Source organism: Muntiacus reevesi, chromosome 1 (genome assembly GCF_963930625.1).
Source record: "Muntiacus reevesi chromosome 1, mMunRee1.1, whole genome shotgun sequence".
NCBI classification, from domain to species: Eukaryota; Metazoa; Chordata; class Mammalia; order Artiodactyla; family Cervidae; genus Muntiacus; species Muntiacus reevesi.
In genome coordinates, this window is record NC_089249.1 from 112,090,698 (window position 1) to 112,104,587 (window position 13,890).

Below are 13,890 nucleotides of genomic sequence, written 5' to 3' on the forward strand. Positions count from 1 at the left end.
CATCTTAAATAGGGGAAACTCAGAAAGTGGACTTACACATTTGATTCTTGTAAATTGGAGAAATAGAAGTCCAAGAGTGTTTTAGGGAAAATAAGGTTAACTGATTGGAGAATTAAAAACAGAATGTTGAGGGACTTCCCTGGTGGTCCAGTGGCTAAGATTCCATACTCCCAATGTGGGTGGGTGGGAGGGAGGAGGGACTGAGTTTGATCACTGGTTGGGGAACTAGATCCTACATGCCACAACTAAGAGTTTGCATGTTGCAACTAAAGAAGGAAAAACCCAGGGATTGAACTTGCGTCTCTTAACATTTCCTGCTTTGGCAGGAGGGTTCTTTACCACTAGCACCATCTGGGAAGCCCTGCTTGGGCTGCACATGAACTAAGTTGGAATGAAACAGAGAAGGTTAGCATGGCCCCTGCGCAAGAATAACATGCCAATTCATGAAGCATTCCATATTTTTAGAAAAGAAAAAGAATACGTTTGTGCTCTGGAAAGGAAGAGAAGGAATGCCCATCTACTTTAGAGAAATTTTCAGGGAAAGAAGAGAAGGACTGCCCATCCACGTTAGAGAGATTTTCAGGAAGTATCACTCAGCAATTTTATTTATACCGCATTGGTCAGAACCTTGTCACATGGTTCAGGGAAATCTAATCTTCATTCTGAGTAGCCAAGTGCCTAGCTATAAAATTCAGAATTCTGTTGGGAAGGAAAAGAAAACTAGAATTTAGGATAGGATATTATCAGTTAAACCGGTCAGGACTGTGCAGAGAAACAGCACCAATAGGACACGTATATTAAAGAGATTTATTTTAAGGAATTGGCACACAGGATTATGGGGGTTGGCAAGTCCAAAATTTGTAGGGCCCGATGGAAATTCAGGTAGGAGTTAATGTTTCAATATTAACACAGAACTTCTTCAGGAAATCTCAGTTTGTATTCGTAAGGCCTTAAACTGATTGGTGAGGTCTGCTCACATTATTGAAGATAATCTCTACTTAATGCCAAGTGGTTGTAGAGATTATAAACACCTATAAAATACCTTCACAGCAATACCTAGATTAGTGTTTGATTAAATAACCGGATACCATCCCAACCAGATTGATACATAAGACTATCACAGCAGTGTTTTTCATAAATATTTTATACTACATATACATACATATTAATATCTAACCCCTTCATTTATTGTGAACATTCCCCAAATCATCAAATATTCTTATTGAATGTGACACTTAATAAAGTAGCTTAATATCCCAACATATCAAAATAACTTATCCATTATTATGTTTTAGGACTTTAAAATATTATATACATGTATATACTTATTTTTAACCATTTCTGATTATTCACTACATTTCTCAAAGTGAGATACTGATTCAACAATTATGAAGTTTTTTAAGACACTGTTCCAGTTGCCAAAATGCTTTCCAGAAAGTTTGCACCAAGTTATATTTCCACAAACATATATGAATGCAGTGCCAATCTCACTGTACTCTAGACATTAGGTTTCATAAGTTCATCTTTACAATTAAATAGATGAATATATATTTATACCTGTTTACTAACTAGTATTATTTCATGCAAAGATGGGCACAATAAAGGACAGAAATGGTATGGATCTAACAGAAGCAGAAGATATTAAGGAGAGGTGGCAAGAATACACAGAAGAACTATACAAAAAAGATCTTCATGACCCAGATAATCACGATGGTGTGATCACGCACCTAGAGCCAGACATTCTGGAATGTGAGGTCAAGTGGGCCTTAGGAAGCATCACAATGAACAATGGTAGTGGAGGTGATGGAATTCCAGTTGAGTTATTTCAAATCCTAAAAGATGATGCTGTGAAAGTGCTGCACTCAATCAGCAAATTTGGGAAACTCAGCAGTGGTCACACATTGGAAAAGATCAGTTTTCATTTCAATCCCAAAGAAAGGCAATGCCAAAGAATGCTCAAACTACTGCACAATTCGACTCATCCACACACTTGCAAAGTAATGTTCAAAATTCTCCAAGTCAGACTTCAACAACATGTGAGCGGTGAACTTCCAGATGTTCAAGATGGATTTAGAGAAGGCAGAGGACTCAGATATCAAATTGCCAACATCCGTTGGATCATTGAAAAAGCAAGAGAATTCCAGAAAAACGTCTATTTCTGCTTTATTGACTACGTGAAAGCCTTTGACTATGTGGATCACAACAAACTGTGGAAAATTATTCAAGAGATGGGAATACCAGACCACCTGACCTGCCTCCTAAGAAATCTGTATGCAGGTCAGGAAGCAACAGTTAGAACTGGACATGGAACAATAGACTGGTTCCAAATTGGGAAAGGCTGTATATTGTCACCCTGCTTATTTAACTTATATGCAGAGTACATCATGAGAAATACTGGGCTGGATGAAGCACAAACTGGAATCAAGATTGCCAGGAGAAATAACAGTAACCTCAGACTGCAGATGACACCACCCTTATGGCAGAAAGTGAACAACTACAGAGGATCTTGATGAAAATGAAAGAGGAGAATGAAAAACTTGACTTAAATCTCAACATTCAGAAAATTAAGATCATGGCTTCTGGTCCCATCACTTTATGCAAATAGATGGGGAAACAGTGGAAATAGTGACAGACTTTATTTTTCTGGGCTCCAAAATCACTGCAGATGGTTGAGTGCAGCCATGAAATTAAAAGACGCTTGCTCCTTGGAAGAAAAGTTATGACTAACCTAGACAGCATATTAAAAAGCAGAGATATTACTTTGCCAACAAAGGTCCGCCTAGTCAAACCTATGGTTTTTCCAGTACTCATATATGGATGTGAGAGTTGAACTATAAAGAAAGCTGAGTGCCAAAGAATTGATGGTTTTGAACTGTGTTGGAGAAGACTCTTGAGAGTACCTTGGACTGAAAGGAGATCCAACCAGTCCACCCTAAAGGAAATCAGTCCTGAATATTCATTGGAAGGACACCAGTCCACCCTAAAGGAAATCAGTCCTGAATATTCATTGGAAGGACTGATGTTGAAGCTGAAACTCCAGTACTTTGGCCACCTGATGTGAAAAACTGACTCATTGGAAAAGACCTGATGCTAGGAAAGATTGATGGCAGGAGGAGAAGGGGATGACAGACGATGAGATGGTTGGAGGGTATCACTGACTCGATGGACATGAGTTTGAGCAAGCTCTGGGAGTTGGTGATGGACAGGGAAGCCTGGCACGCTGCAGGTCACAAAGAATCGGACATGACTGAGCAACTGAACTTAACTGAACTAACTAGTATATAATATATTATATCATCCCTGTATTTTTATTGACCATCTATTTTTTCTTTTGTTAATTTTTTTTACTTTTAACCCAGGTTTCTATTGGGCTGTTAGCATTCTTCTGATTGATAAATGATGTATATATATTAAGAAGATAAATCTTTGTCATATTCTTGTAAATATTCCTAATTTGCTTTCCTACTTTTTTTCTTTATGAAGTTTTTAGGATACAAATTACTTAAAGAAAGAAACTATATATACTTCAACTTTTCACTTAGGGTAAATAGTCAATAAAAATTGATAAAGACACAATCATATTACTGGTGACTAAAATAAAGGGGACTGAAACATGATAATGAGATGATTTATATTTTCAGATACAAATGAAGCATTACTCCCACAGATGAGTCAGGTATCTAGTCACATCTTTCCAAAAAAAGAATTTGAGAAAACTTTTTTTTTTCCCCTAAGAATTCTTACCTATGTAATATTTTTCTTCAGTTAGCAGTAGTATTACTAACTTTAGGGTCTACTGACTTAATTATTGTTTCTAAGATGTTACATCAACATTATGTTCAAATAAAGTTTAAAATGACCAGTAATTTTTAAGAAAAAAATTATGGCAAAAGGAGTTGAACAAGGATCTTATCATTTATTTGTTTCTAAAAAATATTTAAAATCAGCAAATAAGGGTGTTAAAACTGTGATGGCAGTTAATAGCTGTTTGAAACTGATATGCTGTAAGTAGATCTGTGTGGTAATACAAACTGACAGGTATTTGTGCCACACACCACAGCCCACAATGCTTTCATTTTCTCCTTAAATCTTGCCTCATTGACAATGAAAAATATATCCCACACACTGTTCTTGGACTGATTTTAATGTAATCTGCCCAGAATTTTAGCTTGATTTTCAAAATTAGAAGTGAAATTGAATTGCAAGCAAGGTATCTGATTTGACCAATAATGTAAACTTGTATAGTATAATACTTGGAGTTGTTTTTCTACTTTAATATATTTCAATTGCTTAGTTAAATCTAATTAACTCCAATAATTTTTTATGTTGCCAGTGTCTAAGTAGTTTTCATTCATAGTTCCTAAGTAATTAAAATGTTTAGTGAGTAGTCAGTAATAATAATCTCAATTATCAAATTTATTACTTATTAATCTACAATTATTTGCAAAAACTTTTATGGTTCTTTTTCTGATGCTTCTTTGAGTCTCGTTAAACATCTTTTGATCATTTACCAACCATTTGTACTTTAACTTTTGTTAAAAAGAAAAAAATTGCCCCTCATTTTATCTTTTGCCCCTTCATTCTGTTTGTGATATCTGGGACATATACTAGTTCCAAAGTTTAAATAACTAAATGAACAATCTTATATCTTATTTATTTGGCTGTGCTGGGTTTTAGTTGCAGCATGAGAGATCTGTATGCGGGATCTTTAGTCTTGGCATCTAGGATCTAGCTCCCTGACCAGGCCTTGAACCCAGACCCTCTGCAGTGGAAACTCAGTCTTAGCCACTGGACCACTGGAAAAGTCCCCATATTTTACATTTTCTGTTTTGGAGTTCTATGTGTTTTTCTGGGTTTCATGTGCTTTCTTATTGCAAGATTATATTAAAGTATCACATGTTACATGTTTTATTTTTCTTCTTTTTATTGAAGTATAGTTGATGTACAGGCCTCCCTTGTGGCTCAGCTGGTAAAGAATCCGCCTGCAATGCAGGAGACCTGGGTTTGATCCCTGGGTTGGGAAGATCCTCTGGAGAAGGGAAAGGCTATCCACTCCAGTATTCTGGCCTGGAGAATCCCATGGACTGTATAGGCCACAGGGTTGCAAAGAGTCAGACACGACTGAACAACTTTCACTTTCACTTTTCATAGTTGATGTACAATATTATATAAGTTACAGGTGTACAATATAGTGATTAACAATTGTTAAAGATTATACTGCATCTATAGTCATTATAGAATATTGGCTATATTCCTATGCTATATAGTGTATCCTTGTAGCTTATTATGGATAGCAATTGATTATCCATTTATTAAAAATGTTGATTTAAGCATTTGCAATGGTGACTTCAGCCTCCATTTCTGATCCAACTCTGATGGAAGTGATCTGCTTGACAACCTCAGAAGGACTGTGCAGGTCAGTGAGTCACTTGTGGATCCTCATCTGGAAATGATCCCGAGGTCTTAGAACGTTCACCACAAGGAATTTTCCTTGTAACTATTCTCAGGGTCTTGGTAGGCATCTGAACGCATCCCTTCACTTTTGAGATTCTTTTCTTCAGGCCTCTGATCAGGTCAGCACATACCTTCTCCAGAGGCTTCACAGTTGCAGCTGGTGAGGCAGATCCTAATCTGGTGAATGGTCACCTCTGGGTCCACAGGAGTCTTGCAAGTATCTGTAAGAGCCATGGCTGCCCAAACAGCGGTGAGTCAGGAACCGGAGCCGGCGACCTTGGGACGCTGTGGCAGCAGCGACTGTGTTTTCCTCAAAGAGCCCTTGTAGCTTATTTTATACATAATAGCTTGTACTTCTTAATGTTCTACTTCTATCTTGCCCCTCCCCACTCCCCTCTGGTAACCACTAATTTGTTAGGTTTCTGAATTTTGAAAGACATATTGCATACCTTGGTTATCTCAATTGCATCTCAAATAAGATGTGTTCAAGTTGAAAATTATCTTTTTTCCAACTACAAACCATCAGCCTTCTGTTTGTTTACCTATTTGAAATCTGGGGTATGAACAGGGGTTCCCTTCATCCTTTCTTGCAGGTCTTCACACTCATATTGTAACCACTTCTTGTTCATTCTATGGACATGAGTTTGAGTAAATTCCGGGAGTTGGTGATGGACAGGGAGGCCCGGCGTGCTGCAGTCTGTGGGGTCGCAAAGAGTTGGACATGACTGAGTGACTGAACTGAACTCAACTGAACTGAACTTGTTCATTCTATCAAAATTCCTCCTAATTATCTCTTAAATCCATCCTCTTATTTCCAACTTGGCCATTTTTTCCTTAGTTTGGGTCTCCTTTTCTCCTTAATTATTCCAATGGGCTTCCCTGGTAGCTCAGCTGGTAAAGAGCCCACCTGCAATACAGGAAACCCCGGTTCAATTCCTGGGTCGAGAGGTTCCCCTGGAGGAGGGCACGGTAACCCACTCCAGTACTCTTGCCCGGAGAATCCTCATAGACAGAGGAGCCGGGTGGGCTCCAGTTCACTGGGTTGCAGAGTCGGACACAACTGAGTGCCGAAGCACAGCACAGCAGGACCCTTCCTTCCTGCAGTCTCCTCTCTGTGTTCCCAAAGCAGTGGTACTAGGGGTACGGAACCTGCACGCTAGTACCGGGGAATCTGGAGAAAAGGGCTCATTCCCTGGGTGGGGAAGTTGCCCTGGAGGAGGGCATGGAAACCTACTCCAGCACTCTTGCCTGGAAAATCCCATGGACAGACCCCTGACAGCGTCGCAAAGAGTCAGACGTGACTGAAGCAATTTAGTACACACGCATGCAGCTAGAGTAATCTTTAGAAAATAGTTCTATGTCTGCCTTTGACAATACATTTAAATATTTAATATCTTTGCCTAAATGGCTTTCCCGCAGACTTTGGCATGGCTTTCAGGTTCTTCATGTCCTGGCCTGCCTGTACTTTGCCAGCCTTGTCTTCCACTGCTGTCCCGCATGCATCCAGCGCTTTATTTATGTTAAACACCTGAAGTTCCTTGAAATGCCCCCTATCAGTTAGTATTCTCTGTGCTTGATCCCACCTCCTCCTGCCTCTTCCTTGATTGTCCCCGATTCATTGATTATTCTCAACCTCTTATTTTCAAAGTGCTAAAATTACTTTTAAAAACAACAGTAACTTAAAGCTACCACTCTCTTTTTCAGTCAGTTTCCTTGAAAAGATAAGTTCTACTTCTTTACTTTCTGTTCACCCTTCAACCCACTGTAGTCTAGTTGCTGTACTTGCTACTACTCTAAAGAAAACTGACGAAAACTATCAATAAAGTCCTAATGTCCAAATCCAATGGACTAGTCTCAGAGTGCACCTTGATATTTCAAACAGCATTTGGCACTATTAACCACTACAACTTACCTAAACACAAACCAAAACTCTACCTATTCTTCTGTGCCTTGTAGAAAACATGGAAAATATGAGTTAAAAGATAAAAATAGTAATCACCACTTAATCACAACCACTGTTAAATTAACACTTAGTTCCTTCTATGTACTTGTTAGTATATAAAATTGGATATTTTATTTATAAATAAATACTTTGGGTTTTTTCGTGTATTTTCTCTTGACATTAAACAGAAGTTTTTGAAAGCAATTTTAATCATTGCATAATGTGTTATATAGTTGTATCATAATTTAGCCTTTCTCCTACTGTTGGCGTTTAGCTGGTTGTCAGTTTTCACTTGTAGATCTCTCTGATAAACATTTTGTAGACAAATTTTGTCTCAAATTCTTATTTCTTAATGGTAGACCCCATGAGGGGAAAGGACTAGGTTAAGGATATGACGTTATGAACATTCTTAACATAGACTGCCTAATTACTTCCCGCAAAGGTAATTTACACTCCCATAACAACATTCAGAGGACCCCAAACTTACTAATTCTCTTGCTAACGTTGAATTTGTTTTTACTGGCCTTTTAAAATCCTTGCCACTTTGATAGGTTAAGGTAGAATCTCAGCCTTGATTTGCCCATCTCTGATGAGGGTGATTATACACCACTTGTCTCCTCTTATCCTTGGCTCCGTAGTTCTCTTACTTCTGAACACTCCTTTTCAATCTCCTTCTCATGTTTTTCTGACTCTTCCACAATATATTGTCAAGCCTCTTGAATGTCCCACAGGCATCTCAAACTCAGTATGTCCTAGATTAAACTCATCCTCATTCCTGAGCTTGCTTCATTTTTTTGGGCTAATGACATCATCCACTACCCAGGCACTTCTGTCAGAAACCTGAGTCTTGCAAGATGATTCCGTCCTCTTGTCCCCAATTCAGTAAGTTTTTCCAACTCACATCTTAAATCTCTCAGATGTGTCCACTCCCTTCTCTCTCCACAGCTATTGCCCTAATTGAAGACTTGGTTATTTTAACATTCATCACTAGTCTCCTTGCCTTGAATCCTGCTCCATGCAGTCCTACTTACTGCTTCCAGAGTCATCATTCTAAAATGCAAACCTGATCCTTCTACTCTACTCTCTGGACTCTACCTCCCTTGTATGTTAGCCTACTTTTAGTTTTTTAAGTAAACACCATACTGTTTCCCATAGTCTATTTTTAGTTTTTTAAGAAAGCACCATACTTTTTCCTATAGTGGCTGCACCAATTTACATTCCCACCAACAGTGTACGAGGGTTCCCTTTTCTCCACACCCTCTTCAGCATGTATTATTTGTATACTTTTTGATGATAGCTGTTCTGACTGATGTGAGGCAATACCTCATTACTGCTGTGAACCATTTAGTACAGGTACTTTTTATTTAGAGCATATGCATTAGTATTTCTTGAATATGTTTACTTACGTCTGTCAGTTTTTGAATGAGAATGTACCAGTTTGTATTCCCACAGCCAATATATGAGTTTCAGGTGCTTCTCTCTTGGTAATCTTTATCAGTCCTGCACCAAGAACTCAAATTTTTTAAAAAGTTAGATTTTTTTTTTTGGTATGGAGTTTTTGAGTCTTAGGTAAACTATGTATAAAAGCATCTTTTAAAAACATTTCTATTCAGTATTTTTATTGACCTCTAACACACAATCTAAGAAAAAGCAAAGTAATTTCTATAAAAGTGCATCTTCAAGTCAAGTTGCCTGACCTACATTTCCAACAAGATTGCAGCCACGAAGCCCTTTCTTTAAATAAATTCTATAAAGTCATTCACTGAATATTACTTGCCCTAAGAAGCTTTCTCTAATCTTTTCTTCCTGACAATCTGTTCATAGCTTTTCTGAGCTCTTACAACTGTGACCATATACAATTGTTATCCACCAAACAACAGTATAATGTGTTAATTCTCTTTTAGTTCCTTCCACTGGGGTACTCATCTCAGGTAAGGATGCCACATCAGTTTCCTCAGGTGTAACAAAGATAAGAAGAGAGCAGCTCTCCTGGGTTCCCTTACCCTGCTGCTCTCTGGCCAGGTGCCCCTTCCCAAGGTGTCTCATTTTGGGGGGAAAAAAAAAAAAAAAGGTAAGAACACATATCTCATAGAACTGTTGTGAGAATTAAATGTTAATGTGCATTTAAAGCATTTAGTACAGTGTTGGGATGGTTGAAGCTCAAGCTGGGATCAAAATTGCTGGGAGAAATATCAATAACCTCAGACATGCAGACGACACCACCCTAATGTCAGAAAGTGAAGAGGAACTAAAGAGCCTCTTGATGAAGGTGAAAGAGGAGAGTGAAAAAGCTGGTTTAAAAGTCAACATTCAAAAAACTAAGATCACAGCATCTGGTCCCATCACTTCATGGCAAACAGATGGGAAAAAAATGCAGACAGTGACAGACTTTATTTTCTTGGGCTCCAAAATCACTGCGGACGGTGACTGCAGCCATGGAATTAAAAGACGCTTTGTGGAAGAAAAGCTATGACAAACCTAGACAGTGTATTAAAAAGCAGAGACATCACTTTGCTGACAAAGCTCTGTATAGTCAAAGCTATGGTCTTTCCAGTAGTCATGTATGGATGTGAGAGTTGGACTATAAGGCTGAGCACCAAAGAATTGATGCTTTTGAACTGTGGTGCTGGAAAAAACTCTTGAGAGTCCCTTGGACAGCAAGAAGATCAAATCAGTCAATCCTAAAGGAAATCAGTCCTGAATATTCACGGGAAGGACTGATGCTGAAGCCGAAACTCCCGATACTGTGGCCACCTGATGCGAACAGCTGACTCACTGGGAAAAGACCCTGATGCTGGGAAAGATTGAAGGCAGGAGTAGAAGGGGACAACAGAGGACAGATCCAACAGATGGTTGGATGGCATCACCAATTCAGTGGACATGAGTCTGAGCAAACTCTGGGAGACAGTGAAGGACAGGGAAGCCTGGCATGCTGCAGTCCACGGGATCACAAAGGGCTGGACAGGACTGAGTGACTAACAACAAGCACAGTGTCTAACATCTAATAAGTGCTAAATGCATTTCAGCAAGTATTTTTCAATATATGTTTGCTGAATGATAAAGAACTAGCCCAGAGTCCCACAGGAAACAGACTGGTAGATATGTTGTTCACAAAAGCACATAAGAAAGTATACTCCTGAAATTACCTAAGGGGTCATACTTAAGCAAATTTTGTTCCCTACTATCTATTTGCATGTATGACATGAAAGAAATGAAGTTTCAGTAATAAATTTGTAAACTTCTGAGGTAGTTTATTAAAATAACAATTTTACATTTGGAGAAAAAGAAAATAACACACTGTCTTGAGAATCTGTGCTGTTTCTGACTCTGTCATATACCAAATGAAGTATGTCGTGGAGTAGAAATAACATCAAACTGAAATTAAGGAATATTGGATTCTGGCTCACAAATCAGTGTGGGACCTTGGGCACTTTAAAAATTCCTCTGGAAAAAAAGAAAAAAAAAATAAAATAAAAATTCCTCTGGGCTTCAGAATCCTCCTTAGGAATTTGAAGGGATTAAACTAACCTCTAAATTTCCATCCAGCTTTTAAGGTATAAAGTTCCTATAATACTGTTTTTGACCTTTTATGGTTTCCTCTCTTCATTAGAAACTGAACTCAGTTTTGAGGAGCAGGAATCAAACTTTATCTTCACTCTTCAGAGCCTAGAACAAATGTGTGTCTTGACTGAATGAATGAGTGCCCCCTGCAGAGCTTCTAGTTAAAAAAAAGCATAGCGAATTTATGATATAAGAGGTTAGTAGCTAATATTAGCTAATGTGTAAGAATACCAAATGACTGTATATTTATATAGTTGTCGATATTCAAAATAGTTACAGATTATCTCTACTGTCATTTGTTGAAAACTTTGTGAATTAATTTATTTTCATTTTTGGTTGCACTGCTTGGCTTATGGGACCTTAGTTCCTTGACCAGGGATTGAATCTGGGCCACAGCAGTGAAAGCACTGAGTCCTAACCACTGTAACTGGGGAATTCCCCCTGTAACTGTTAAATTACAAAAGAAATTCTAAACCAAAAGAATTTTTTACTTCTGATATATTTTAGAGAAATTATGAGTCAGTTACAAAGCTTTGAGAGATGCCAATTCTGTTATATCCCCTCACCCAAAGGAATTACTGTATAGATAAAACCGATGGACAGTTTTCCCACTTCTTTTGAATAACCGCAGATGTCTTTCTCTGGATATATCCCCCAAAAGAGGTACAGGAAATTCTGCTTCTCTTTTAGTAAAAATGTCAATGAAATTTGAGATGCATTTATTTAACAATTTCCTGGATCTAATGGCTGGAAAAGTGAAGGTTTTTCCTAATATTAGCTATCAGCCTAACCACACCAACTTAAGTTTGAATGTCACAGATGAACTCTACATAAATTGACACAAGCATGATAAGTTTTTTTTATTGTTAAATTACTGTTACCATATGCAGAGCAAAAAGGGACTGTTCTACTTGTGCATTCACATTTTAAATTATTGAATGATAAACAAGTAACTGACCAGTTAGGAAAGGAAAACTAAAGCAAGGGTTTCCTTATAGGTCTTCTAAATTCTCCAATAATTATAGAAAACATGCTCAAGATTTTTAGAAAAAAAACACTTTTTTCTATGTATGATATCATATTAATAAATGAACTAAATTGCAAAGACTTCCTCAGTAGTAAGGATAGACTATCTCTGGCTAATGCAGGTATCATTTGCATACAATATAAACATCAAAAAAAATAAAGAGGTGGCATATTTTAACATTTTCTGAAGTGTTAACACTCTTAATGCTGAGTTTCCAGTTCCAGAATTGTCCATTCCCCTTGGGGTGAACATTCTTCAGAGGAAAAACTAGCCATGGTAATGCTTGCTGAGGAATCATCAAATGGAGATGTTAGTTCACTCCACCTGTTCAAAGTGTCTACATGTGCTTTACCCTGAGGTTTTGAGCTGTCTCGTGCTAAAAGTAGTGTCTGATTAATTAGATACTGTGCTAAATTTAAGTCTTCAGGAACAGAATTTGTGATATTTAAGTTAGAGTCCTGTTCAGAGAGCAGTTGCTTTAATAGTGTCCAGTCTTGTTTTGCAAAGTGTTGCTCATCTTCAAAATCCATGTCTGTAACTTGTGTTTCTGATTCCATTTTCTGCTCAAATGCTTCTGTTACATCCATCTCATATATTGGAGATAGGGTTTTTGAAGGCCGATGGTCATACATGTAGATTTGTGCCACTGTGTCACAACCATCTATGTCTCCTGAAATGATTCATAATACTACACAATGTAAAAGTTGCACATGTTGGTATCCCTCAGAGTTCTGTAGAACTATTAACACAATATAACAGTTATAGTCCAAAGAAACCCCCACAGAATGGGAAAAATAACATTTATACAAAATTGAGAAGATTTTTGAGGCATTTCTTTTTCTCTTTAAAAAAAAAACTTGATGGTAATGTTTAGCAGGAAAATCAACATAGGAAACTAACAATAATTCTCCATAATTTAATTTAAAAGCTTGTGATACAGAAAACAAAAATTATTTAAACATAAACAGAATGCACACATATATCTAATTCACTACAATAGAAACTTAAAGAGAAAAAAGGACATGGTTATTTGATGGTGATGTTTAAGGTAAGTCAGTTTCAAAGGGAGAATCAATACATTTTATCTAAAGACTTACTTGTATATTGCACATGCAAAGAAGGATGCAAGCAAGGACAAACAAAAAAGTACAACTTTAAGAGCTCCCTACTCTTGTGATTTTGCTGAACAGGGACTATTGGTAACTATTTTTCTTCATTCTGGTATACAATAGCTACTCAATCAGCCACTATTGCATATTTTAAATGTGGGTCATAGTTCAAATTACAATAATAAGGAAGACAAACACACAAAACAACTAGACAGGAAACCATCTATACATATGAAATAAGCCTGGGCTTTTTTCATATGTTATCATTTCTCTAAATATAATCTCTTTAAGGAAATTTATCTTTTTACTTGAAAATTTTAGAACATAATTATAGTGATCCTGAAGGTCTTAATCTCTGTAAAATGTATATAAATTTTAATAATTAATCTAGTTAAAATAGTTCAGTGTTTTTAGTTACATATTACTATACTTATTGCACAGCCCTCTTAGATATATATTAGCATAGTTCATAAATCATATCCAATGTATAATAAAATTTCTAATAGTCAAGAATTCCTATGTTAAATTAGACATAAATAACTAAATAATAGCAAACTATGTTTTTCTCTTTATCCTTTCATGTAAAATCTCTCAGTAGGTTAGCTCTAATAAACAACCAAAATTTGTATTAGATGTTAATTTTTCACTAAGATTTTAGGTGAACAATTAAGAGCAACTAGCTAATTTTCATTCTATTAAGAAATTTCAGTTTTCATTTAAAATTTCAATCTGTTGCTTAAGCAGTTATTCTAACTAAAATATAACATTCAGGGGCTACCGACAACTTTAAGATTCTA

General features: G+C 37.0%; 1 protein-coding gene, 1 non-coding gene and 1 pseudogene across 10 annotated transcripts in view; 1 reads left to right on the top strand and 2 right to left on the bottom strand.

Annotated features, from left to right (window-relative positions):
- The first annotated feature begins 355 nt into the window (after positions 1-355).
- Positions 356-463, top strand: LOC136156756 (U6 spliceosomal RNA). The gene has a single exon (XR_010661239.1). It is a non-coding gene; the product is annotated as a U6 spliceosomal RNA (small nuclear RNA).
- Positions 464-5,326: 4,863 nt separating this feature from the next.
- On the bottom strand, positions 5,327-5,688 carry LOC136163421 (small ribosomal subunit protein uS10-like; annotated as a pseudogene).
- Positions 5,689-10,658: 4,970 nt separating this feature from the next.
- The window catches only part of BTBD8 (BTB domain containing 8), a 91,005-nt gene continuing 87,773 nt past the window's right edge, over positions 10,659-13,890 (bottom strand). For all 9 annotated transcript variants that reach the window (XM_065908793.1, XM_065908812.1, XM_065908784.1 and 6 more), the window contains one exon: positions 10,659-12,654. In XM_065908793.1, coding sequence (XP_065764865.1) covers positions 12,185-12,654 — 470 coding nt within the window. In that variant the 3' untranslated portion in view covers positions 10,659-12,184. The remainder of the gene's footprint in view (positions 12,655-13,890) is intronic.